The 25,651-nt window shown below is 42.0% G+C and overlaps 1 protein-coding gene across 2 annotated transcripts in view; it reads right to left on the reverse strand.

Moving 5' to 3' along the window:
- Positions 1-5,612: 5,612 nt before the first annotated feature.
- Positions 5,613-25,651, reverse strand: part of PAFAH1B2 (platelet activating factor acetylhydrolase 1b catalytic subunit 2) — a 395,905-nt gene continuing 375,866 nt past the window's right edge. For both annotated transcript variants that reach the window (XM_044080967.1, XM_044080966.1), the window contains one exon: positions 5,613-9,814. In XM_044080967.1, coding sequence (XP_043936902.1) covers positions 9,536-9,814 — 279 coding nt within the window. In that variant the 3' untranslated portion in view covers positions 5,613-9,535. The remainder of the gene's footprint in view (positions 9,815-25,651) is intronic.

Consider the following 25,651-nt stretch of genomic DNA (forward strand, 5'->3'; position numbering starts at 1 on the left):
TGCCAAGTTAAAGGTTCACTATTTGTTTGCTTTAACCAATAAGACAAAAACATTTCTGATAACAGAAACAAATATCCTGCAAACTTACACAAGTTACATGGCAAACTTCTATCTTTTCAAACATAACACACATGTAGGCTGGATATATTATCAAACCACAAAAAGCCCCACAAAAACATCTCAGGTTAGTTCCTCTGACTACCAATGAAAAGCTACAGCAGTCAAACACACAAAAATTGTATCAGCAATGCACAAAAATTATATCAACAATATAATGTATGGAGCATAATTTTGTCCATCATGTCTGCACATTTTCAGATAAAGTTGGAATCAAACGCAAAAAGACTTTATCAAAATGTTGAGTAACAACGGCTGAAAATGAATGAGCAAAACCGAATGCCTTAAGCCTTCCTTTTAAATTGCAGTAGTCAAACTTGCAGGCCCAAATTTACTGATGCATCTAAAACCAAAACTGTTTCAACAACTAGTAAAAGCATTATAGAAAATGTTTCCGAATACATAAAGCAGGAAAGTAAAACCAGCTCCTGAGTGGCTCTGATATGATGCAAAAAAGGACGAATACCATCCAGAATGTCTTCCAATAACGCTAAGTGACACTACTCTCAACTATCTTCATTCAGATGTTCAGACTTTTGTACATGTATTTTGAATATTATGCAACATTCAGGAAAATACAGACTACAAATAATATAAGCATCCACCTTATCAACTACTTAGTAAAGGAAGTCCTCCTTGATAAGCATTCAAGAATAATTTCCTCTACCACCTTCAGATTGGCTATTATTCGCAATGTGACATTACACAAAAAGCATAAGGTTCTTCATTGCTTAGTGGGATACAGCCACGACTACACTGCACTTTAGGTGACCTGAACATGAGCTGCATCTCAGGGGCCTGGAGGAGCTGGCAAGGGATGATGGCAGTGAGCAGAAACTGCCAACTCACCCATTCTAGGAGGAGGATGGAGGATCTGGAATGCCACAAGTGTCACCTATCAGGAGCCTAAACCACAGAACTACAGATTATCAAGCCCATGCTGTGATGTTCAACTCACACCGCGAGCCAACAGGCAACCTCAAAACGCAAATATAGATAAGTGTAGAAGAGCCACTGTGACGGATGATGGTCTGTCAAGTAACAGGGAAGGCCTCCTCTCAAAACCAGCAAAGCTGTCTTCACTTCCTACCACTCTAGTCTTGCTGCTTGCTGATGAGCTTATTGGGGGGGGGGGCACCCTGGTCCCCAGGATACGAATGGGCTGACTGGACTAGGTCATGTGGGGGTGCAAGGATAATCTCCTGCAGGACCTTTGCCTCAAAGGCAAGCACTGCAGGAAAAGGAGAGAGACTTGGAAAGTGGTGTCCACCCATGGTAGACTGGGGGAACCCAGAAAATGATTTCCTTAAAACAGAACTACAGACATCTTGCAAGGGACAAGTGGCAAGCTTGGAAATGCACCCCCCCCCCCCCAAGATGATCACAATCCAGACCTTAATACAATGGACAGGTTGTAAATGTAGTCAAGGATCATGATGGAACAAAAGTCTGCTGCTCTGTACAAAACCAAACCAAGGCTGGAAAAGAACCTTCATTCTGAAGGCTAAACATTGCATATACCCTTTTGAGAGGAAGCTATTCCTGGCCCAACAGTTCTACAAGACAGTTGCAACTTTGATTATACAGTTTCTTGAAGAGAAACTAAAACCTCTACAAAGTTTCTACAGTGACTATGCCCAGAACCCACTGGACCCTTGTGGCAATTCTCCACGCTGGGCTGAAATCAGATATCTCCCTCCATTGTCAGTCCAAAGACAGCAACTGCTGGGCCACTGGACCACAGGATCAAATGCACAGGTCCAGAAGGAGCAAATTCCTGCATAACTGCCAGTTCTGGCAAATACTACATATACTGTATCATGCAAAGTAGATTAGTTTTTAGAGCAGGCAGTGTTAGTTTCACTGTGTTGGGAGTACTGAGAATGCCAGTAGTGCAAGATTACAATTCTAGAACTTCTTGTTTATATCAAGAAGAAACCAATATCAGACTGTTAGAAGGAGGGGGTGTTGCACTCACTTTCTCCTTTGATAAAAGGACACTGTTTTTGTCTCATCTCCTACACCTAGAGTTCTTGTGATGTTAATGTAGCACGAGAATCAGCAGGACAGGGCTTCATTAGCTGGTACTACTCTGCAGTATGTTTATTTTCAAGAAGTTTGATGTACTTTTGTTAATGCAATGCCAAGGACTCTGAGGAAAACTCCACTCGGGGTTTCACAAATGACATGAAGCTATGAAGCATGTGCAGTATTAAAACTGTCTCAGAACCAGTTTTGCTTTTCATTAGCGGTCTTTCTCTTGAACTTCTTACACAGTACAAAAGCCACATTCATTTCTGAAAACTTCACAGGCAGGTAACAGTCTGCAGACCATGTTAACAGACAAAAAGAAAATTTGTACTTGGAATAGACTCAATTAAGGTCTAAGCTGCACTTTAGTGTTACTGGAATTTTTTAAATAAAAATGTAGGGCTGGTTTTCACACATCTGCATGGGATGTGGGAGAACATAAAACATTAATTTTGGTGCGTTTTTTTTTTTTTTTTTTCTTACGGGGGGAGGCACTTCAATCTTTTCTAATATTTGGGTTTTGATGAGTGAGGCTGGTAGACAGCAGAGTGTTCTGGGTGGGCTCTGACTTTAATAAGTTGGGAAAGTCACCACAATAAACAGGACATGCTGGAGGGATAGATTCCTGTCCCAGAGACTTCCTATACTCTGGAACAAGCTATCCATCTACGTCAAGCAAAGTTCCTCTAGCACTCTAAGAAAAATCTTGATAAGTGGATGGGAAATAGGAAATACACCCCGGGGATCACTTCTGTGGCTCTGCTTGACACGGGCACAGGAAATTAACTTTCTTGGGTAGCATAAGCCAGGGAACCTTGCTGGCTAGTCTTACTTATACCCTTGGGCCGATAGCCTAGTACCTACCTATGAACTAGCCACCCCACACTCCCAAAAAAGTTTAAACAGACATGTCTAACTGGAATCTATTTAAAGTTTAAACAGTGGTCTAAACACTTCACCTATTTGTGACATACCTAATCATTAATAGTAATTTATCATGTTTTGCAGCATACCGAATAATAATCACATTTTGCATTTTCATAATTAGGCACACATTATTCTGTTACTTAGATTAAAGCAGCTGTAATCTGCATAAACTTTAATGCAGCTCGCAGATTTATTTTTTAAAAGTAATGTAAAACTCCATACTCGCGAAGTGTGGTTCTTCGTTAATGACCTCACAGATTTAAGATGGACTGTTTGGATGTTTGTCTTAGGTGTGTACCAAACATATTTTCTCTATTAAGCAAACAGAATAACTGATTTTTTTCTAGCCCACTTCTAAAGCATATGTGTACGCACACAAAACATGCTCATATCCATTAACTGAAAAGAAAAAAAAACAAGTGTCAAAGCAAAGCATTTAAAATGCAGCACCACTACTTCATTGAATACATATGCAATTATAACACACACAGTAAAAAAAACAGAAGATAATGTAGACATTAGTGCATCATCCTAGTACTGCTGGGGCACAGGCCCTAATCCCCTCCCACGCTGCATCAACTCTACAAGCCCTGCAACTGCTGAATTAGGAAGGTGGATACATGCTTTAAGGAAAGTGCAACTTCATGACCAAAAAGTGCACCAATTACAGCACTGAGCACACCAGGCTCTTAATACTGCTATTGCAACAAGCCAAGGTTGTCTCCCTCCCTCCAGTAAGGACAGTTAGTGTGGGCCCCTCACTCCTACCCATCAATCATCCAGCACTCGTGCTGTTACACAAGTCACCTGAGGCGCAAGTAGAAGTGATGATCTTGTGAAAATCCCTGTGCCTTCCTCCCAGTCTGGAATTATTCCTTTGGTTCCCTGGGAATAGTGCCCCAAAGAGATGCCCAGGGATCTGGGATGATTTTTCCCACTCAAGAGAAACGCATCAAAATTATCATAATTTTGGAAGGGGAAGAGTAGATGAGCAGAAGGATTTGGGTAGGATTTGAGGGGTAGGAGGAGGTAGGATGATCTACCGAGTCACAGCTGCTCACTTGTGGTGTCTCAGCCCTGAGACACCTCAAGCTTTCTCTTCTGGTCAGCTTGTCTTTCTTACTCATCTAGTGGAAGGGGTCAACTTTTAGTGGAGTAGTTCTTACTGTACACAATAGAAGAGTGAAAAACAGCTGTTTCCCTAAACCTCCTGTGCTGGAATCCCATGGGATATATCCAAATCATGGACATTCGGAAGCTATGTAGCTGAAACATAATGTCCTTAAGGGGTCATTTGCATGTATCCCATGGGCCTTCAGCACAGGACAGGAGGTTTAAGGCATCACACAGTGAAAACTCTAGCTTGCCTGGGTTTTTCTTGCAGTTTTTAAGAATGGCTCATCTGTGTGTCCTCCTTACCCTTTGATATGTATATGCCAGTGCACACACAAATATACCACACACACCTTCTCTAAATTATTGTCTCGGTGCTCATTATCTTTCCAGGTATATCTTATGGAATACTATTCAGACACCTAGGTTTACAAATAAACGAGTGTTTAATACTACATTACTAAAATTTAACAAAGTTTTTGGGAGTGGGTCAGAAAAGAAACATTTTATGTAATTAAATATCATATTCATACATACAGAAAGGCAAGGATTTTTTTTTTTACATTCCAAAACAGGACAAATGGCTTACCCGAATAAATATACACCTTAGATTGCAATTGGATTTATGTGCTACTTCATGTTTGCCCACAGAGAAAGGGAGAAAATTAAAATTATTTACTTTTAACTGAACTGAAGAGGCAAATGAAACTGCAAACTAACAGTGGGATAGTTATAATGGACTATTTTTTTTCTCAAACTATATTTTTAAAAAAAATTACCAAATTATAATATTGCAACAACTGTATTTGGCTAGTGACTATTCAATTAGTTTTCATTTGCTAGGCAGTTCTTAAGCTCCTGTGTTTTCTGATGAAGTCTTGAATCACATTGTTATACTTACGTGCGTGTGTATGCACCTTTCTCATTTACACTTGCTTTATAAGCTTAGTTCTATTAAACAGCTTTTAAACTTGCTGATTTGCCTTTCGCATCTAGTTTAGTCATAGACTTCAGTGCTTGTGGTGATCTATCTGGGCCCTATTTGTTGGATACAGCTCAGCTGACACACATTTGCTTCCAGTGTAGGTAAGATCAATTTTTTTTTTGTTTGTGTGAGTTGGGGGGGTGATGTGCCAAGGCTTAAAATAATCAGTAAATAAAATCACCACCATTACAATGAAGTATTTTTTAAATGGTCAACATTGCCAGTGAAGTGTGTCAAGCACTAGAGAAATAATGCTAAGCAAAACAAAGGATGAATCAATGTACTATTAGACCTAAATGTGTCTGTGCATATGTACAACACACACACATTTTATATATATGTGTGTGTGTGTATGTATGGAGTACAGTACAGCTCAACAAAACAATTGTAATCCACTACAAGACAAAACAAACACAAAAATAACAAGAGGCACACATTGTTAGTTATCAAACTTACTGATTTATATCCAGACTTTTCACATTTTACAGAAGAGAAAAATCACTACCTGCCTCAGAATATGACAGACTGGTAGTCATACTCACTGTCCAATGATGTTCAAAGACTAGACAAATAACAGAAGTGCTGCACCCATAAGCTCTATGATGACAAAAAGTACAGTAGACTTTCTTCTATAAATGAGAAACGCATTTTACACAGATTTTGGAAATGATGGCTCTTTCCATACACATTGTAATCCAGGCATAAACAAACAGTATGGGATGGAAGAAAAAAGTTCACAAGCAGGATAATTTGCAAGAACTACCCAGAAAGGATACAGGCAAGAGGAGGTGCACCACTACACTTCAGAGCTCTTGCTCTTCACGTCAGAATTCAATTGTCCATCGTAATCTTTGAAGAGTGAAGGATTAGCAGAAGTACAAGAATGCCCTCCCCTTCCTGTACAAAAAAGTATTTACTCCCACTGTTAGTATAAAAAAAGACAAGAACCTTCAAGGCCATCAAGCAAAAGTAAAGTATGCGCTCCACTACAGGCATCCTCCATAGTTTAGGGCTGGGGTGCCTGCTAAATCCAGCCCTAATCTCATTTTTACAACCACCTTTTTGTCACCTTTCTGAGTACTTCTACCACTCATATCTTAAGAAGGAAATACAAGCTGTGTAGCCATTTTAATTTAAACTTCACTCCTGATTTACATGACATCATTAAAGAGTAACTTACTGAAAACAACCCAAATGATGGAAGAACTAGCTTGGTCGTTGTTTTCATAATGTCCAGCCTTTCCATTAGACCAGCAATTATTTTGGCAATGACCCGGTCTTACCACGGGAAAGAGGGTAGCTGAAGAACTTGCTAGATAATGGGACAGTGCCATCTAATGGCAGAATGCTATAAATTAGAACTTGAGTGCCTGCCACCATGTACCTCGAAGATCAGCTGAATGTTCCCCTCTGGTAGCGTCAGATGAGGATCATCTCAAAGACACAGGAGATGGCAGCAAACAGATGAGTAAATAGAAGCTATTTAGCCCATGCTAAAGTCATTTCTTGAGAGTGGGACCTAGCTGAAGACAACTTTATGGTGCAGTGGAAAGGGAAGTGTGCAGAGTAAATTTTAGAAAGCATGGTTTTAAACATTTTGCACCCATCTCTTTTTCACAAAAACTGAAGAAACATTTTTTAGCTTAAAATATAATATGGTCCCCAATCTCAATCTCCCAAAGCCACAGTCAGACATGAAATTTAGTATTAAAATGTATAAACAACAGTATGGTTAATTTGACTTGCCTAGGTTACAGAGATATAGATGGTTTTATGGATTTAGCTGTATGACACACGCTAAATAATAGAAGGATCACATAACTTGCACTTATTCGTACAAGTTTTATAGGCTGCAGTGGCTGGTAGAAGTAAACGGCTACAACAGGAATTTTCATTGGGGGAAGAGCGGGGAGACAAAGGTAACCTAGCACTGGTCAGGCCAGGAACCAGACTGTCTGTTAGCTGGATTATGAGTTTCAAGAACAAGGTGAATGAGCTTTCGCACACACTGACATTGTAGTAATTATTATGGTACACTGTCAGGCCATCAGACACAAAGTGGATGCAACCTCTGTGAATGGCCTGTGTTATCAGTAAGGGAGACAACCACAGGATATGCTCTATTTGACAAAAAGTTAATACTTAGACAAGGCTTCAAGGTGTATTATCTTAGAAGCTGCTTCAAGGTGTATTACCATAAAAGATAACACCCAGCCCTTACTCATGTGTTTTTTTTTGTAAAAAGTCTGTGTAGAATAGACTGCAGCCTCTACAGATTACTATGGGGGGGGGTCATTAGTTTTGTCTTTTCTCTTAGAGGTATAATAAGGAATTAGAAAACAATCATCAGTGGAATATAGTAAGTGAATAAACCACACCAGGCGACACAGATGATTTCATTCCTGAAACAGAGCTCCAATCACCATCTATGGTTTTAATACTTGTAAGAAAAAAAAACACTGACTGAGTGGCTGTGCTGCAACATCATGTTCGGGGCAGTTTTCAGATTAGATGGAAATTTCAGACAGACACATTTTCTGTAGACAATTCTATGGCAACTCCATGCTTTAACAGAAAAGACAGACTGCCCCAAACAAATACCTAAGGTACAGAGTAGGAATGTAGCTCTCCCTTTGCCATGTGCAAATGACAAAAGTTAAATTATGAGGATTAGAAGCCCAAAGGAAAACAAATCTTATAAAAGTCCTGTAAATATGATGAAAAGCTTTCAACAAAAACTGAAATGCAACAGTTCAACTTTTAACATAAAAGTATGAAATTACAATGCCAATCTTGATCTTTAACAGACCTACACTGTAAATACCAAAAATATTAAAAACCCAGGTCTACTTGCATGCAAGCTGCTTATTCTGTATAATGCTGCACTAAAAATATGTATACGAGTACTGACAAAATCATGTTATATGTAACATAGTTAAAAAAAAAGCTACATTACACTCTCAAGAAAAAAAAAAGTGTGCCCTTCAGTGGAGCATCACTGACTAGAATTTGACAAACAAGCTGCAAGTGGTCCTAGATTACTTACTTCATACAGAGTTCAGCATGAGGTAGCAGTTCTGTTTTTCATTTTCTTCTCCTGGGTATAAGACATGCTACACAGCATCTTAAGACATTCATATCATAAGGAAGGAGTGTAGGACAGGGCAAAGGGACGAACTAGGGTCTGGAAGAGTTGGTATGTAAATAGGTTAGACTTTACATCTGTTAACTGCAAAAACCCATCAAGCACAACTGCCTTTTTTATAAAGAAATTACGGGTATACTGTCTAGTTAGAGAATTTCCTCAGAATCAAAGTAAAAACCAATGAAGTTAACACAAAAAAATGAAGTTCATTAGATGCTCAATGTCTTAACTCTGTGGTATACTGTCAGTACAATACACTTTAATCAGTAGCGTGAAAAACTGAGAGGCAGACGGAATGAAAGATCTAGGTTCCACTATGACCAGAAATCAGTTTATAAAAAATATATAAAAACTACCCAGGTATTACAATACAAAAGGTCCTCCTGTTCGATTCTCGGCTGGAGCGCCTTCTGTGTGGAGTCTACATGTCCTCCCCGTGGTCGAGTGGCATTCGAAAGACATGCGTGAATGGGCGTGCCTTTGTTGAAGGTTGGGCATCGAGCTGGCACATCGGCACCGTGAAAATCTACTGCCAATCATTAGCGGACCGGAGTTCCGCTGTGGTGACCCCTAACCAGGAAAAGCCAAAGGAACAACAACTGTAGGTGCCTCCTCAAACTGGTTTCAACTGCAACCAGCCAAAGGAACTGCCTGTAACAGCCTACCTTTCATTTTCTTCATCCTTAATATTTTCTACACATAAGAACTCAAAAACTGCATCTTTTCATATCTATGAACATCTACATTTTCAGCATTTCACACTTACACTGGAACTCTTGTCTTGGAGACATTCAACACACACTTACAGACACAGGTACATATATACATAAACACAAACATGCAAGTAACATAACTCCATAAAGACTTCAACAATTTGTTTGGAGATTCACAGAAGTTGTTGCCTGTACTCTAAATAAAATGCACCTAAACAGACTGCTTTACAAATGTTTCTGATGCAGGGTCCAAAACTCTGCAGAGATGAAACAAATTAAATCAGTGTGTCCAAGCTAAAGGCCAAGTAGCCAAAAATAAAACAAAATACAAGTCTGTTCGACATTCTGACCCTCTGCTCATTCCTAGGTGTCCATTAAAGTTAAAATGTAAGAGCAACCTAAAAGGACTGCACCGAGGAGGATAAAAAGATTTTATGTTGTCTCAGTGACTGATACTGAAGATCAAGAATGTTGTCAATAAACATAATACGTCCTTCTTATCGATCAGGTCAGTGTGGCTTGCTTCTCCTCCGGTGTTTCTTCCAGGAGCTGTAATAGCAGTTCATGAAGTGGTTTGCAAACCTTAGCATAACCCGCAGCAGTTAAGTGCAAAAAGTCAAACATGTCATGGCATATGATGGTGCCATCAGAATGCACCAAACCAGAGTCTGTATCCAAAAACTGTACATTTGGTAATTTTGGAAGAGAAGCTTTCAACAGGTGATTGACTCTGTCATTTTTCGTCCTCAGTGGATTAGGCTTTTCTCCACGGGGTAATAAGCCCTGGTCAGACAGGAAGAAAAGATTAGTAACTAAGACAAAATATATGGTGAACATAGAAAGCAATCAAAAGCACTTTTTTCTTGTGATCCATTTTATTCTGAATTGCTAGAACTAACTAATATTGCAATATCAATAGTATTTGTTACACAATCAAATAGCAGTCCATAACGCTCGGCAAGAGACAGCTCTGAATCACACAAAAATGAAATGCTATCCTTCCCTTTAAGTGCAAAATACAAAAACAGAACTAGCTACTCCAAGAATTTAATGTTTACATTTGTTAAATGGATAGTAAAACAGATAATAAAATAAGTAGCACTCTGTATATCCTTCTAGGAAACTGTTTTTTTTTTTTTTATTTTCCAGTCATTTACGCCCTTGTAAAAATAACTAGTAACAAAACTGGAAAGTCAAAATTTTTCACTAGGCAGTGTAAACCATTTTACATTTTTAAACTCAGCTTTCATTTAGAATCCCCCCATTAAGCATCTTTTTGACCCCCTTCATAGGCAGGTACTAGACTATATTCGCTTGCAAGCCATTTTAAGCCTAGACAATTTCCCTTTAAAGGTTAGAATCAACTCCTCTATCTTTTGTCTGGAAGTACCATTATGCCAACCCCCAAACTCTTAAGAGGCCTGAGGGAATCAAACTCTGTACCATAGGAACTCCAGCTCACAACCGTAACCTCTGCATCAATTGCCAGACCTTCCAAAATGGATTTGATTCTCATCCAGTGTTATCGTCCATGAATTTCTAAAAACACTTTCTTCAAAAAGTCATACTCCTGCTCAATCAAAAGCATTTGCTTGGGTACCTTCTGCAGAGCTCTACCTCAAGACATTCAGTAGAAGAACCTATCAAGAAATAAAATAAAAACACATGGACATCTAGGCTTGACAATACAGGGACTTGCAGCCATGACTATGAAAAAGAAAACAGGTGAGAAAATGCAGCTGCAAAACAGTCTTCCATACCGAAACAAGAGACCAGGCAGTGCTGCAAGCCCCATCCTCCACCACCCCATATGGATGGGCACCCCTAAACATGTATTTATCAACTCTGAGGACACACAACAGTGAAGATGAATGAAAACTCCACTCTCACTGAAAGTAGCTTCAGCGAACTTCCCTCAGACTTTTAACTTCTGCCACAACTGACCATAAGTAATGTGTTCTATAATCTTCCTGACAAAGGTGTCAGGAAAGAACCTAACCTTAAAAACATTCAAAGCACAACTAAATCATCTTAAATGTTACTTCTCATGCTACACACTACTTTGGTTAACAAAAGCAGCTTAAAACTACATGCACTCAATTTTTTTTACTTAAAACAACTAATGAATAGCATTATTATCTATACTTCTGAGAATATTAAACAAAACTAAGTTAATATCACTATGATTTTTTACCTCAGCCTTTAACAGTCTGTCATAGTGCAAACCACCTCCTTAAACAACAAAGCATAGCATTATACTAAATAAATGATATGCACTGCAAATAACTGTCAAGTACTTTTTTACCCAAGTAATGTGTTACAAGTACTTGTGTTTCTGCATTTTACCTACTGAACATTCTGAACTGTTTCTGACATTCTTACCTGCTTTTATTTAACTACTTGTATAACTTGCTATATCTACTGGACATGTGTGGTATATTAATGCACAAAAAGTTAAATGATTATAAGAAATATATAATTGTATTTCAAGAAAAAACAAAAGGGAATGGTGCATTCTCCTTAACAAAAAGAAAGAAAAAAAGAAACTGTACAAAAATAACTTTCTGAACTAAAGGAGACATGCAGAACACCCCCCTGAAAAAAACAGGTCTCAAGAGCCCCCCATAAACACAACACAACAGTTCTATAGGTCTATAATCCTGTTACGCTAAGCAGCAGGAATCAAAAACTCATAGTATTCAAATGATCTCAAAGCAGCATCACCCCTCTGGACTCCCTTACTGGGATATGTCCACGTCTTGTCTGAAAAGTCAGCAACTGTTTCTCATTGTAGCAGAGCTCTCAAACCAGAAGTTATGTACTTACCATAACGTGGAATCTGTATTGTTCTATTTCACTATGCATCACAAATGGGTCTTTGGATCAGACTCTGCTAATTCTTTCAGCAACATACGATCCAAGCCTCAAACTCCTCTCACTCCTATAATGCCTCACTCCTTTCAAACCCTCAGATCAAGTTTGCTGTCCCTTCCTGAAGAGTGCATCTAAAAAAAGGAGAAACAGAAAACGGCCAACTGGAGCCCAAGTAGGAACAGGTGGGTTCCCTCACCCTCCATATCGCTCTCAGCTGTAAAAGGAAGGGGGAAGGTGGGGTGGGGTGTGATACATAGTGAAACAGGACAACACAGATGCCAAGTTATGGTAAGTACATAACTTTTAATCTGATATCCATTTCACTCTGCATCACAAATGGGTCAGAGTCCCCAGCAACATAAAGCCCTGGAAGGACCCCGTGGAAGGATATACCTAAGCACCGTGGAACCAAAGGATGCTCTATTCCTAGAAACAATATCCAGCTTGTAGTGAGATACAAAAAAGTGTGAGCTGTGGACTAAGTAGCTGCAGCGTAAATTTCATCAACTGAGGTACTTGCAGAGAAGGCAGATGAAGTAGACATAAACCTGGTAGAATGGGCTTTCACTGGACGGGGAAGTTGCTTTCCTTGCTGGGCATAAGCTGTGGCAATGCAACTCACCATCCATTTCGCTAAGGTAACTTTAGAAACTGCCCGTCCTAACCTCGTTGGAGAAAAGGCCAATTTCCTATGATTGCTACTTCTATGTAGGTAAAAACACAGCTGTCTATGCAAATCCAAAGTATGTAACATTTACTCACCCTTATTGGAGTGATTAGGAAAGAATACGGGTCGGTGGATAGTCTGATTAATATCTGACTCAGAAGCTACTTTTGGAATGAAAGTTGGGTTCATTCTAAGCGAAACTCTATGTCTGAAGAATGAGATACAAGGAAGTAGAGAATACAGAGCTTGCAATTCTGACATCCTTCTGGCCAAAGTAATGCCCAACAGAAAGGCAGTCTTCCATGACAAGAATTTTAAGTCACGAGTCAGCAGGTTAAAAAGGTTTTGGGGTCAGTTCTTGAAGCACTAAAGTGAGATCCCAAGGGAGAGAAGGATCCTTAATCAGGGGCCTAAGGTGAAAATACTTTTCATAAAGGCCCTACATAACATACATGGAAAGAGGATAGAAAACTAACATCCTTCCCCGCATGAAAGTTAGAGATAACAGCAAGTTGCAACTTGATGGTGGAAAAAACAGCTCCGAGCTGAAATAGTGAAGCAACACAAAATGTCAGGAACAGAAGCAGAAAAGGGTCAATATTTCTCTGTGAGGCCTAAAAAGAAAATCTCTTCCACTTGCTACAATACACTTTCTTAGTGGAGGATTTATGTGAAGCAAGAATGATTTCACAGACAGGGGAAGCTAGCCTGAACTCTTGTAAAATCACTGGAAGTGGAAAAACCAAGTGGTTAGTTCGAAGGATCATAGATTGGAGGTCTGGCATTCCAAGGGTGAGATATCGGATCCTGTTTGGGATCCAGTAACCATGGAGGATACTTGCAATGAGACCGCTGGGAACCATACCCGATGAGGTCAATAAGGGGCAATGGGGATTAGATTTGTCTTCAACCTTTGGGCTTTCTGAAGAACTTTAGTTATCAGGGGTATAGGTGGGTAAACATAGAGGAGATCTGAGGGCCAATCGTGGACTAGAGCATCCCTGGGCGAGTCTCACAAAGAAGGGATTAGAGCGAAGTACCTGCTGCACCTGTTGTTTAGGGGAGAGGCAAACAGGATATCTGCTCCACTACTGATTGGTTCAGGGACCACTTGTGTAGACTCAAGACCGATCTGCTGAGTCTGTCCACAAGAACGCTGAATTCCCCTGGAATGTGCATTGCAATGAGAAAGCAGTTTGAAGAAATCGCCTATTCCCAAACCCTCATGGCCTCCCTGCACAACGGGTATGAATGGTTTCCTCCCTGCTTTTTGATGTACCAAACCACCGACATGTTGTTCGTCAGAGCTGCAATCGTTCCCAAAGGAAGGCAGTCCTGAAAGACTTGTAACATGAGAAGGACTGCCCTCATCAACAGAAAATTTATCTGCAACTTGGTCTCTGTAGTGGACTATGTGCCTTGAACCATTCTTCCCTGGAAATACCCCACCCCCCCAAACAGGGAAGTGTCCATGGTCACTGTGGCTGAAGGGGTGGGAAGAATGAATGCCCTTCCTAGATGGAGATAGTCTGTTAATGTCCACCATCGGAGATGATGCCTGCAAATCAGAGAGCCTGACTGGAGCTGAGGGGGGATGATACTAAATAGACCACTGCACAGCTAGGGTCCACTGAAGAACCTGGCCAGGGGTACCAACAGAATGGCAGCTGACATGGATCCCAGGGCTATGAGGACTAGTCAAACTGGTTGACTGGGAGTGTCTAATAACAGCTGAAACTACTGCCTCAGGGATAAGATTCTTTGAGAGGGAAAGGCTGCTACTTGTGTTACTGTGTTCAGCTGCATCCCTATGAACTCTTATCTCCTGTACCGGACTCCGTTTGGATTTTTTCATATTTACTGTGATACCTAGGTGGTGAAACAAATGTAACATGAACTGGATAGCCTGTAGAAGTTAATGCCTTGTGGGTGCTGTCAGGAACCAATCGTCCACATAAGGAAACACCTGGAATCCTTGCAGCCGAATATGAGATGCAACCACTGCCATGCACTTGGTGAACATGCGGGGGTGGTGGTGAGGCCCAAGGGCAGTGTTTTGAACTGATTACGACTGGACCCAGCCGGAAGCTTAGATATCTCCTGGAATGTATATCTATTTTAATATGATAGTACCCATCCTGGAGATGTACAGAGCACATACAGTCATCCTTGTGCAGCACAGGCAGAATGGACTGCACTGTCACCATGTGGAACTTCGACTTCTTTACAAATAAATTCAGACTACTCAGATTCAAGATGGGCTTGAAGGTCCCCTGTCTTCTTTGGCACCAAAAAGAAGCTTGAGTAAGTTCTGCACCCTTATTGTTTGGTGGGAACCTGCTGGATAACTGTTTTGTTTAGAAGTATTTGAACTCTCCTTCTGACTGGGTGGTATGTCAGGGAGACACCTATTGGAATTGGGAGTCAGAATGGAAAAGGGAATATAACCACCTCTGGAAATTATATTCAACACCCATGCATCACATCTTATGCTTGTCCAGGCTTCTGGATGAAAAGAAAGTCTACCCCCCTCCAGAGTAGGACAGTTGGGCAGTGCTTCAGGAGTGCTGGAAGGGCCTCTCAGAAAGGTTCCTGAAGCCCTGACTTTGTGGACACCTCTCCATCTGGGACGGCACCTGCCACTGAACCCACCCTTCTGCCTCGAGAAGAGAATTCATCCTGAGAGTCAGGAAAAAAACACTGGGAATTATGGAACCACATTGTCTTCCTGCTCCACTGGTTCCTGAAGGTCCATTGGGGGGAAGAAAACGATCTCTACAGCAAATTAGGTCTTGCCTTTCTGTTCGCTGGTGGTAAGGGCTTCTGTAGAATACAGTACGTGTGCTGTATCTTTAAGAAGTGTTTCAAGGACTGAACGTGCATATAAATAGTCAGCACATGCTAGCTTCAGAGCCATTTTGTGAGTGCAGCCAAAAAGTGAGCATGTAGGAGTGTAACAGCTAGTTTGCTTATAAGTTTATCTAAGTTAAAGTTATTAAGCCTCAATCCTGATGTGTTTGTACATAATAAAGCTGCCTGAACAGAAAGCACAAAGTTTAATCTATTATATCCTGACTAGACGAGCGACATGGTGTCAGAACCGGGATTCCAGTGACTGATATTCAGAGCTACAAGGTGAACAGATAACAGTAAAGATAAACTAAGAGAAACAAGCATGAAAAAGGGCCAGAAAAGAACCAAAAGTAACGAAAACTTGCACGAACAGTTTATTTTACAAAAAAGATAAAACAGATTATTACAAGGGCATAAACCGCATTATTACACAAGCGAGGGGCACAAAAGGTTTATTAATTAAAAGAAATGTTTAAGATTAAAATATTTGAAAAAATGATGGTCAGAAAAATACATAAGGGGTTCAGAATTACCTTAGAATTGCAAAACGAGCATGTTTAAAGCAAAACAGGCATGTTTTAGAGTAAAACAAGCACAAGAAAAGTACAATGGGCATGGAGAGAGATTAAATGAGCAAAATGAATACAATAAGGGCAAAAAGAGCACATTAAGCATAAATAAAGCAAGGCGACTGCATGTTTTTCGGCAAAGTGCTGTGTTTGGCATAACTACTACTTCGTATTGCATTCAGAGCATAAAGAATAGCTGTGGAAAATCTTACCATAACCATAGATGTCCTTCTCTTCCATGTTGCAGTTTTCTGACTGTGGGATCCCCCGCCTAAGTCGACCCGAACGTCGGCTCATATACAAAAGCTTAAGCCTGGTTGCTGCTAGTGCATGGGACGTCACACATAGGGCCATAAACCAGAGGCCTTAAATGTGAAGTCTGCATGCACAGACCTCAGAACTAACTGCTAAGTCGTACAGTAGTCTAGGTAGTGCCAAATGATGCCCTCTAGACTGGTGAAATTCAACTGTTCAGTGCGACCATGGTCTAGGTAGTTCCTCATGATGCCCCCTAGACAGGGGAAAAGTAATGCTGGGGGGATAGGTGGGAGGGAAGGTATACTGCAACATGGAAGAGAAGGACATCTATGGTTATGGTAACATTTTACACAACTATTCTATGTACTTCTATTCTCGTTGCAGTATTCTGATGGTGGGAGAGTACCACAGCTTAAAAGAGGAGGAAGGGTGGAGGAAGAGGTAGCAGATTCCAGAAAACCTTGCAGAATTGCCCTTGCAAATCCTGCTCTGGATCTGGAGAAATGGTCCAGCTTGTAATGTCTGGTACAAGTATGCAATGAAGACCAGGTGGCTACCTCAAGGATAGTAGTTGTGTCCAGGCCCTTGAAGAAGGCCCCAGAAGAGGCTACTGCTCTAGTAGAGTGTGCCTTGGCTCCCTGATGCAAGTGTTTGCCATGGTAGAATAGCAGAAGCAGATAGTTTTCCTAATCCAGCAGGAGATGGTTTGTTTGGAGAATGCCCTGTCCAGGGCCCTGGGATGGAAGGACACAGAGTTGATTAGACTTTATAATGGTCTTAGTTTTGTCCAAATAGAACCTTAGCTACCTGTGGACATCAAGGGAGTGCAGTACTCTCTCACTGTCATTTTTAGGAGATGGAAAGAAGGTGGACAGATTGATTTAGGGACAGTTCTTTGATCACTTTGGGCATGGAGGAGGGGTAGGTGCACAGCGTTACCCTATCTTTGTGGAAGATAGTGTAGGGAGGGAATACTATGAGCTCCTGTAACTCAGACTCTTTTGGCAGAGGTGACGGATACCAGTAAGACTGTTTTCCATGTGCACCTCTGCAGGGATGCAGAGTTGGCTGGCTCAAAAGGAGCAATTGCAAGTAGTTTTTCTAGGATGTAGTTTAGGTCCCAAGGAGGTGGGATTGGCTTACTTGGCTGCCTAACGTGCAAGACTCCTACAGTTTAATATCCAGCCTGGAGAGTAGAGGAGGGTCCAATGGTAAGCAAGCAGAATTGGCAGACAGGTGCATTTTCACTGAAGAGTATGAAAAGTCCGATTTTATGCGGTCACACACATTGGTTAAGACTAGATCATCCACTTGAAAGGGGTCCCTATGTCTTTGGAGACACCATTTGGAGAACCTTTCCCATTTGGAAATGTAGGATCTCTTTGTGTTGGGTTTCCTGGCGTGCTGCAGTATAGATAGCACGTCTTCAGTGTAGCAGTGTCTGAAGAGGACTAAAAGTTTATCACTCAGAGGGTTAGGGAAAGTATGCCCAGGTGTGGATAACTCAGAGTTCCCTTCTGTTGTGTGAGCAGATCCACCTTGTGGGGGCAACTTGTGGCAATTACCCTTGGCGAGAGATAGAAAGAGGAACCAATGCTGCCTTGGCCAATAGGGAGTCACCAACAAGATTTTTGTCATGTCCCTCCTGATTTTCAGGTGGACTTTCTGAATGACAGGGGAGGGAGGGAAGGCATACAGAAACCATCCCTCAATGAGATGGTGAAGGAATCCACTCTCCAAGCTAGTGGGGAGGGATCCTTGGTACAAAAGGTTTTCAATTATCTGTTCTGGGAGGAGGCAAATAAATCTATTTGTGGTGTGCCCCATTGGTGGACAATGTCTATGAATACTTCTCTGTGCAACCTCCACTCATGATGCAGAGAGAAATATCTGCTGAGGGCATCCGTTTGGTGGTTAGACTACCTATATAGAGATGTGCTATTCCGAAAGGCTAATTCCCAAACTTGCACTGCACTCCCCCCTTGTTTGCTGATGTACCACATAAGAGTGGTGTTGTCTGTGAAGATTTTTAGGGAGTCTGGCTGCAAGAGAGAGAGAGAAAGGCCTGCAGGACTAGCTGAACTGCAGTCATCTCCCTTCTACTGATGTGCTTTTTCAGGAGACGTGGTTTTCAGAGGGCTTGCACCAGAGTCCATTCACAGTAGCTCCCTAGCCCAGATGTGAAACATCTTGTGTGCATGTGTTGAGTTGGTGTGGTGGGTTGGAGGGGCAGGCCTGGGTTCAGTTGGATCTGTTGAATCCACCACTTCAATTCTGTTTTTAAGCAAGGCAGGAAGGGTATTTGGAAGTCTACTGGGTGGCTGGGTTGGGACCACACATTCTTCAGATACCACTGTAACTTTCTCATGTGCATCCTGCCTAGTGGCAGCATAGGTACTGTGGCTGCCATAAGGCCCAGTAGGCGCATGAAATGCCTGGCTGACAAAGTGCTTGACCTGGAGGAGGTCCTGGAAGTGGTTGATCAGGGAAATTACCTTCTACTGAGGAAGGAAAGCTTTCATCAGGTCTGTCCATAACCTGCTTCCCAGGAAGGTTTTGTCCTGTGCTGGGGGGAGGGATGATTTGGTGAGGTCGAGTGTGAATCCCAACCTTTGGAGCAGAGACAAGAACAGATGCTTTTTGAGAATGTCTTCTCTTTCTGCCAGGATGAGAATGTCATCCAGGTGGGGTAGACTTGAATGCCCTTGGTTCTGCAGTAGGCTATGGCAGGAGCTAGGCACTTGGTGAATACCCTTGGTGCAGTGGATAAACCAAAGGGCAAGGCAGTAAATTGAAAGTGTGAACAGGGTCCAGCAAAACATAGGTACTTCCTGTGGTATGGATGTTTGGGAATATGGAGGTAAGCCTCTTTCAAGTCCAAAGTGGCCATGAAAGCCTTGGGTGGAAATAGTGGGAGCAGGTACTGGAGGGACAGCATTCTGAAAGTGGGGACTTTCAGAAAGAGATTTAAGATAAATCCAGGATTGGCCTCCAAGGGCTGTCCTTTTTTGTTACCAGGAATAACCTGGAGTAGAAACTTTCCCTTCTTGACCTTGTGGAACCGGTTCTATGGTTCCCTGTGTAAGAAGATCCTGGATAACTTGATGGATGAGGTGAAGCTGTTTTTTTAGGTGGGAAGGGAATGCCCTGAGGTCTGGGTTTTTCCTCCCAAGATAGATAATATCCTTTTCCCACTTTTTCCATTATTGCCAGAACCAAACTGTCTGAGGTGACTTCTTTCCAGAATGGCAGACAGTGAGAGAGGTGGGATGAGAGGTGGAGATGATCTAGGCAGTCACGCATTATTGGTATTATTTCTGTCCTGAAAGGGCTGTCTGCAGGTGGACTGAGAAGGGGTTGTCCTGGAAGAGGACTGCCTCCTTGTCCCTTTCCTATGTCTAGAAGTTGGAGTGGTAGAGGGGGTTTTCCTGACACAGGTAGTTTTTGCAGGGTTGTTATTGTGTCTTTCGGCTTTTTCCCGGTTAGGGGTTGCCACAGCGGAACTCCAGTCCACTAATGATTGGAAGTAGATTTTTACGTGCCGACTTGCCGGGCCTGACGCACAACCTAAAACGAAGGAATGCCCATTCACGCATGTCGCCACACAGAAGACGCTCTAACTGAGAATCAAACGGGGCAACGTCTTTCTGTGAGACGACAATGTTACCGCAGCACTACCACCGCAGTTAATTCCTGTAATATTTTGGTATTGGGGGACAAGCAGGTATTTGATATCCTCGAGTTCCTTGCTCTTCTGCTGTAGGTTCTTAAACAGTTCTGCAGACCGCTTCCCAAACAGAAAGTTATGGTCTAGTGGAGCATCCAGAATTTTGGATTTAAAGCCTTTAGGCAGTGGCTGGAGCCTAAGACATGAGTATCTGCGAAGCACAGATGCAGATGCAGCAGATCTAGCAGAAGCCTCTGCTGTATCATTAACTGCATCTAATCGAGTAATAGCAACTTGAGATGCCAGGGACAGTTTAGATGCTAGATCTGTCTTATTATGAGAATCAGGCAAGGACAGTATGGTTGTAGCTTGGGATACCAAATCAAGGGCATATTTTACCATATGGGTTTGGTAATTAATAGCCCTCAAAGCTAGGGTGGAAGAAGTGTATATCTTCTTGGCCAGCCTGTCCATAACCTTGTTATCCTTGTCCGAAGGTAAGAGTGCAGAGGAGGGAATAAGTCTAGATTGCTTGTCTGGGGCTACAGCTATCACTGCAGGGTCTTGCCAAGGGGGCCTTCAGTAGAAATTTGTAGTCGTCGGGGACCTTGTAGAAATGATCAGATCTTTTGGGAGCATGTGGTTGAGAATCAAGGTTTTTAGGAACTGATGCAAATGCATCTAAGTATGCAGAAATGACCAGCAGGGATGGCTGATGGAGAGGGTGATTCAACCTGCACCAGCTCAAAATACCTTTTCTGAGTTTGTCATCTGGGTAGTATCCCATTTAAAATACTCCATTCATTTTAGTTATAGTCTCTCCAAATGTTATGTCCTCTGAAGGGGAGTCTCCCTCTATGGAATAGTCATCAGGAGAGTAGTATTCTAAGGGGGAGGCTATTTGGGATGAGTATGTGACAGACTCATCAGAGGAAGATGATACAGCTTCTTCTTCTTCCTGAGTAAAGGAAGGAAGGAAGGATAGAAGCAGCTGAGGCATGTCTTAGACTAAGTACAGACATAGTGGAAGCAGAGAAGGCTGAGGCCCTGAGGGCCATCAAGGACTGAAGGACTGCCAGTCTGGTTGTGCCTCTGAGAAAGTAGACAAATGTTTCGTCTTCCATCTCATTTTTAAGGGAGTTTCCTTGGGAGAAGCTATGGGGCCTAGCTTCAGGGGTATGCCCTAAGATGGAAGGATCGGAGTCCTGAGTCAAAGACGGTCGTCCGGTGGAGCCTGGTTCCCCCTTGACTTTGGTAGTAATACCCTCCGCGCACATGCCAGCCGGTACTTTGGAAGCAGCTTCCTCAAAGGTAGATGCTGAAGTTGATTTCCCTCAACCCCTATATCGCTGGTTGATGGGCTGTCTGACCATAGAGGGGCAGAGGTGGTAGACCTTGCAACTTTGGCCCTTTTTCTTGGTGGTTCCACCTGGGCGGCCGACTCCGGATCCATTCTTAACGCAAGCATTTTTAATCTCGGATTCCCTAAATACAAATTGAGAGCGGCCAGACAGCTTCTAAGCATTTTGGGGACAAAAGACTGGCAGATGGCACAGTAGGTATAATTGTGTTCCCAGCCTAAAGAGAATACACACCGGTCACGAGAGTCTTTATGTGGGATTTGACGTCCACATTTGCATTTACCTTTCTTAGCAGACATCAGCTAAGAACTAAGAAACCAAGTTTAAGCAAAAAATTACGAATAATTCCCCCAACGGGGTACTTTGCTTCAGACGTCTTGAAGGAGTGGAGCGAAGTGTTTGATCCGACATTCGACTGCGGTAGAAAAGTTCTGAGGTCTGTGCGCGCAGACATCACATTTAAGGCCCCTGGTTTATGGCCCTACGTGTGATGTCCCATGCACTAGCAGCAACCAAGCTTAAGCTTTTGTTTAGGAGACGACATTTGGGTCGCCTGAGGTGGAGGATCCCACAGTCCGAATACTGCAACATGTGAAAAGGACATCTAGAGTTACTCGAAGTATCTCAAATTGTGTAAAGTGCTTACAGTGTGTGTGCTTATTACTGTACATTTATTCCGAAGAGTTTGTGTGCAAAGTGCAGCTGCTTCGTAACGGGCAGTTGAAATACAGACATTTCTAAAAGTTTCTCGTGCTGGGAGTGTCTATTCGCAAAGTGCCACCATTATAGTGTTTCTTGCACTGTAGAGAATTTAGCAAAGTACTGCCATTTTAGGGAAGTTTCAGTGTGCTGGGTACTATTTATTCGCAAAGTGCAGCTATTCGAAATGTTTCTAACTCTGGGCTTTTTCTGCCCAGTTCTTTCACACAGTGCAGTTATTTTGAGATGTTTCTTACACTGATGAGAGGTGATTTCTTACAGTACAGTGATTTCAAGAGCATTACAGTGCCGAGAGACTTACTTAGCAAAGTTCAGTTATTCAGAGGCTTGTTGTGCTATTGGGCATAGTTACGAGTACTGGCATAAATTTCTGGCATATGCATGTGTGTGTATGTTCATGCATATTTGCAAAACCCTTCACTGGCATGTGCTAATATGGCAGATGGATTTCGAAAGCCGTCACCACTTGTATTTGATCAGAATATTACAGAGAATTGGAGAATATTTAAGCAAGAGTACAATATATTTATATAAGCAGCTTATTCTGACTAAGATGCATGCACTAGGGCATTCATTTTGCTAAACCTAGCTGGGTCACAGGCCACTGAAAGACAGCATTCATTTGTGTATGCACCAGCAGTATATGAAGGAGAAGGTGAAAACCATCATACTGTTGTACAGGCTGAATCAAGGGAAGACCCCCATTGTTTGAAGTGCAAATTCAGGGAAATGTATAACCCCCAGACAAATATTATAATAGAGAGACATTTGTTTTACTTAAAAGATGAGTTGACAAAGGACAGGCTTGTGTGTTGTATTAACAGTGATCCTGCGAGAAAGATTTTGCATCGTGACAGTGATTTAATGTTGAGCAAAGCTAGAGAGATTTGTCAAATCCATGAAATTACAGAAAGGCACACAGGTATGCTTGCAAGTGGTAAGAGTATGGTTTTAGCAGGCTCCAGAGCAAATGCAGGCACAGCATGCAACACGTGGCAAGCAAAAGCAGGCCTAAGCATACGGCAGCCACGACCCCTGCTGGTTCACCAGGGAAATGATGTAGTTTCAAAGCAAATTCTAAGCATGCTCAGTGCAGTACAAGCGTGAGTCAGCAAAACCCAAATCCAGCTTTACTGTTAACTGTCGCAACTGTGGTGCCAATCACGAGTCTAAAAGAGAGAAATGCTTAGCATTTGGTCAGCAACGCCACAAGTGTAAAAAATGGAATAATTTTCAAAAGTTTTGCATATGAAGTAAACCTCACACAGTTATAAAGAAAGGTCATTCAAAAAAGCAAAGTAGAATTGCAGCGGTCTTTCTACGTAGATGTTGTATCAGTAGTTGGTAAAAAGGTTGATGCAGTGAATTTGTTGACAAAAAAATGAAGTGTTTTGTACTGTCCAGATCAATGGTAAATCACCAAGCTCAAAGGAGACACTGGTTCAAAGTGTAATATTATGTCAGCAGATACTTTTGCTAAAGTGAGAGCTAATGAACAACTCAATGTGGCTAGTTGTGCGAAACTTGTTGCTTATAGAGGTGAAGAAATTCAAACCAAAGGCTCAGTAGTACTTTAATTTTATCTGGCCAAGAACTGTTACAGCTTGTTATTCTATGTAGTCTGAAGACCTGTGCAGTCATTACTGGGTCTCACAGACAGTTTGAGAATGAATTTGCTTTCTTTTACCAAAAAAGTTAATCATATAAGCACATCTCCTAGTTCCAATTTTACAGAAGCCATTTTTTCAGACTATGTTGATGTTTTCAATGACAAGTTGGGCAAACTTCCAGTTGTATACTCTATAGAGTTAGACAGTACAGCTGAGTACACTTACCATAAATGTAGATGTTAGAGTGTATTCACTGTTGCAGTCAACACATTTGGGTTATCTGCTTGCAGTAGCCGTCAGTCGGCCTGATTATCAAAGTCTTGGGTCTTGCATTGGTTGCTGTCTAATCTTCCATGACGTCAGGTAGTCAGGGGTATAAAGCATGCAGCCGACGCCATTACATCAGTTTTTCTTGCCCCAGATGTCAGGTGCCCCCCTAATGGGAAGCAATTAAATATATATACAAGGTTATACCTCCAACAAAAAAGCAAATGCACCAAAAAGCTTTTAAGCATAGTAAAAAGGAATAGAGGTATAGCCAAAAGAAGTCAGGGGGCTGGAAGGAGGGTAACCAAGACTGCAACAGTGAATACACTCAAACATCTACATTTATGGTAAGTGTACACAACTGTACTATGTTTTTTGTGTTTCACTTTTGCAGTCATCACATTTGGGTAGAGTCCCATAGCTAAGGATGGGAGGAGGAATTTAGATAGCATTAGGACCAGCTATGAGGCCCTGCAAGACTGCAGTGGCAAAACCAGCTCTGGATTTAGAGAAAACTGACAAATGGTAATGCTTGGTGAAAGTATGTACAGAACTCCAGGTAGCAGGTTCTAGGATGTCTCTGGTAGGGACACCTCTGAGAAACGCTGCAGAGATAGATGCAGCCCTGGTTGAATGTGGTCTTATCCCTTTGTGGGATAGGTTTTTCATGGTGCTTATAACAGAAATTAATGCAATGGCCTATCCATTTAGAAATGGCTTGCTTTGAAATAGCCTTCCCCTCTGCCCCTGCAGCAAATGCCACCAGCAGCTGTTCAGATTTCCTGAGATGTTTAGTCCTGTCCAAGTAAAATCTAAGTTGTCTGTGCACATCTAAGGAGTGCAGTATCCGTTCCCCTTTATACTGCGGATTAGAAAAGGTTGACAAATGAATGGACTGATTAAGAGCCACACTGGATACTACCTTGGGCAAGGAAGAGGGATTGGTCCTGAGGAACATCCTGTCCGCATGAAAGATGATGAAAGGCTCCACTGACATAAGGGCCTGTAATTCAGACACCCTTCTTGCTGAAGTGATAGCTAAAAGGAAGGCTGTTTTCCAAGAAAGGAATTTTAACTCTGCACTTGCAGCTAGCTCAAAAGGAGGTAGAGTGAGTTTTCCCAATACAAAGTTAAGGTCCCAGGGCTGGAGTGGGGCTCTCCTGGGTGGTCTTAAGTTTTTGGCCCCTCTGAGGAACTGCTTGAGCAGTGGATGAGAGAAGAGGGGTGGTTCTGTGTTGTAATGAGCTGAAATGGCCGATGCATGAATTTTGATGGAGGAAAAGGAAAGGCCCTTGTGAAGCATCTCAGTTAAGTACTGAATAATCTGAGGCAAATTGGGCACTGCTGTGCCCATCCCCTGAGTTTGGTTCCAGGGACAGAATTTTTTCCATTTTTCAGCATAAGATTTTCTAGTACTAGGCCTCCTTGCCTCCAAAATGACATCCAACACTTGTTTACTGAGGGATGGTAACGGAGAGATTAGGTAATTAGCCAGGCTGCCAGGTTTAGGGCTTGAAGCTGAGGGTGCAGAATCTGGCCCTCCTGCTGGGACAGCAGGGTAGGGATCTGAGGAAGGTGCCATGGTGCCAGCAGTAACACACTGCGCAAAAGAGGGTACCAGTGTTGGCGTGGCCAGTCTGGTGCAATCAGTATCGCTCTTCGTTTGTCCTGTTCGATCTTTAGTAGCATCTTGGAGAGGAGGGGACAGGCAGAGGAGGAAAGGCATAAACTGATAAGATTTTTCCAGGTAAAGGACAGGGCATCCACTTTCCAA

Source organism: Protopterus annectens, chromosome 8.part0, assembly GCF_019279795.1.
Source record: "Protopterus annectens isolate FY-2018-M chromosome 8.part0, PAN1.0, whole genome shotgun sequence".
Lineage (NCBI taxonomy): Eukaryota > Metazoa > Chordata > Ceratodontiformes > Protopteridae > Protopterus > Protopterus annectens.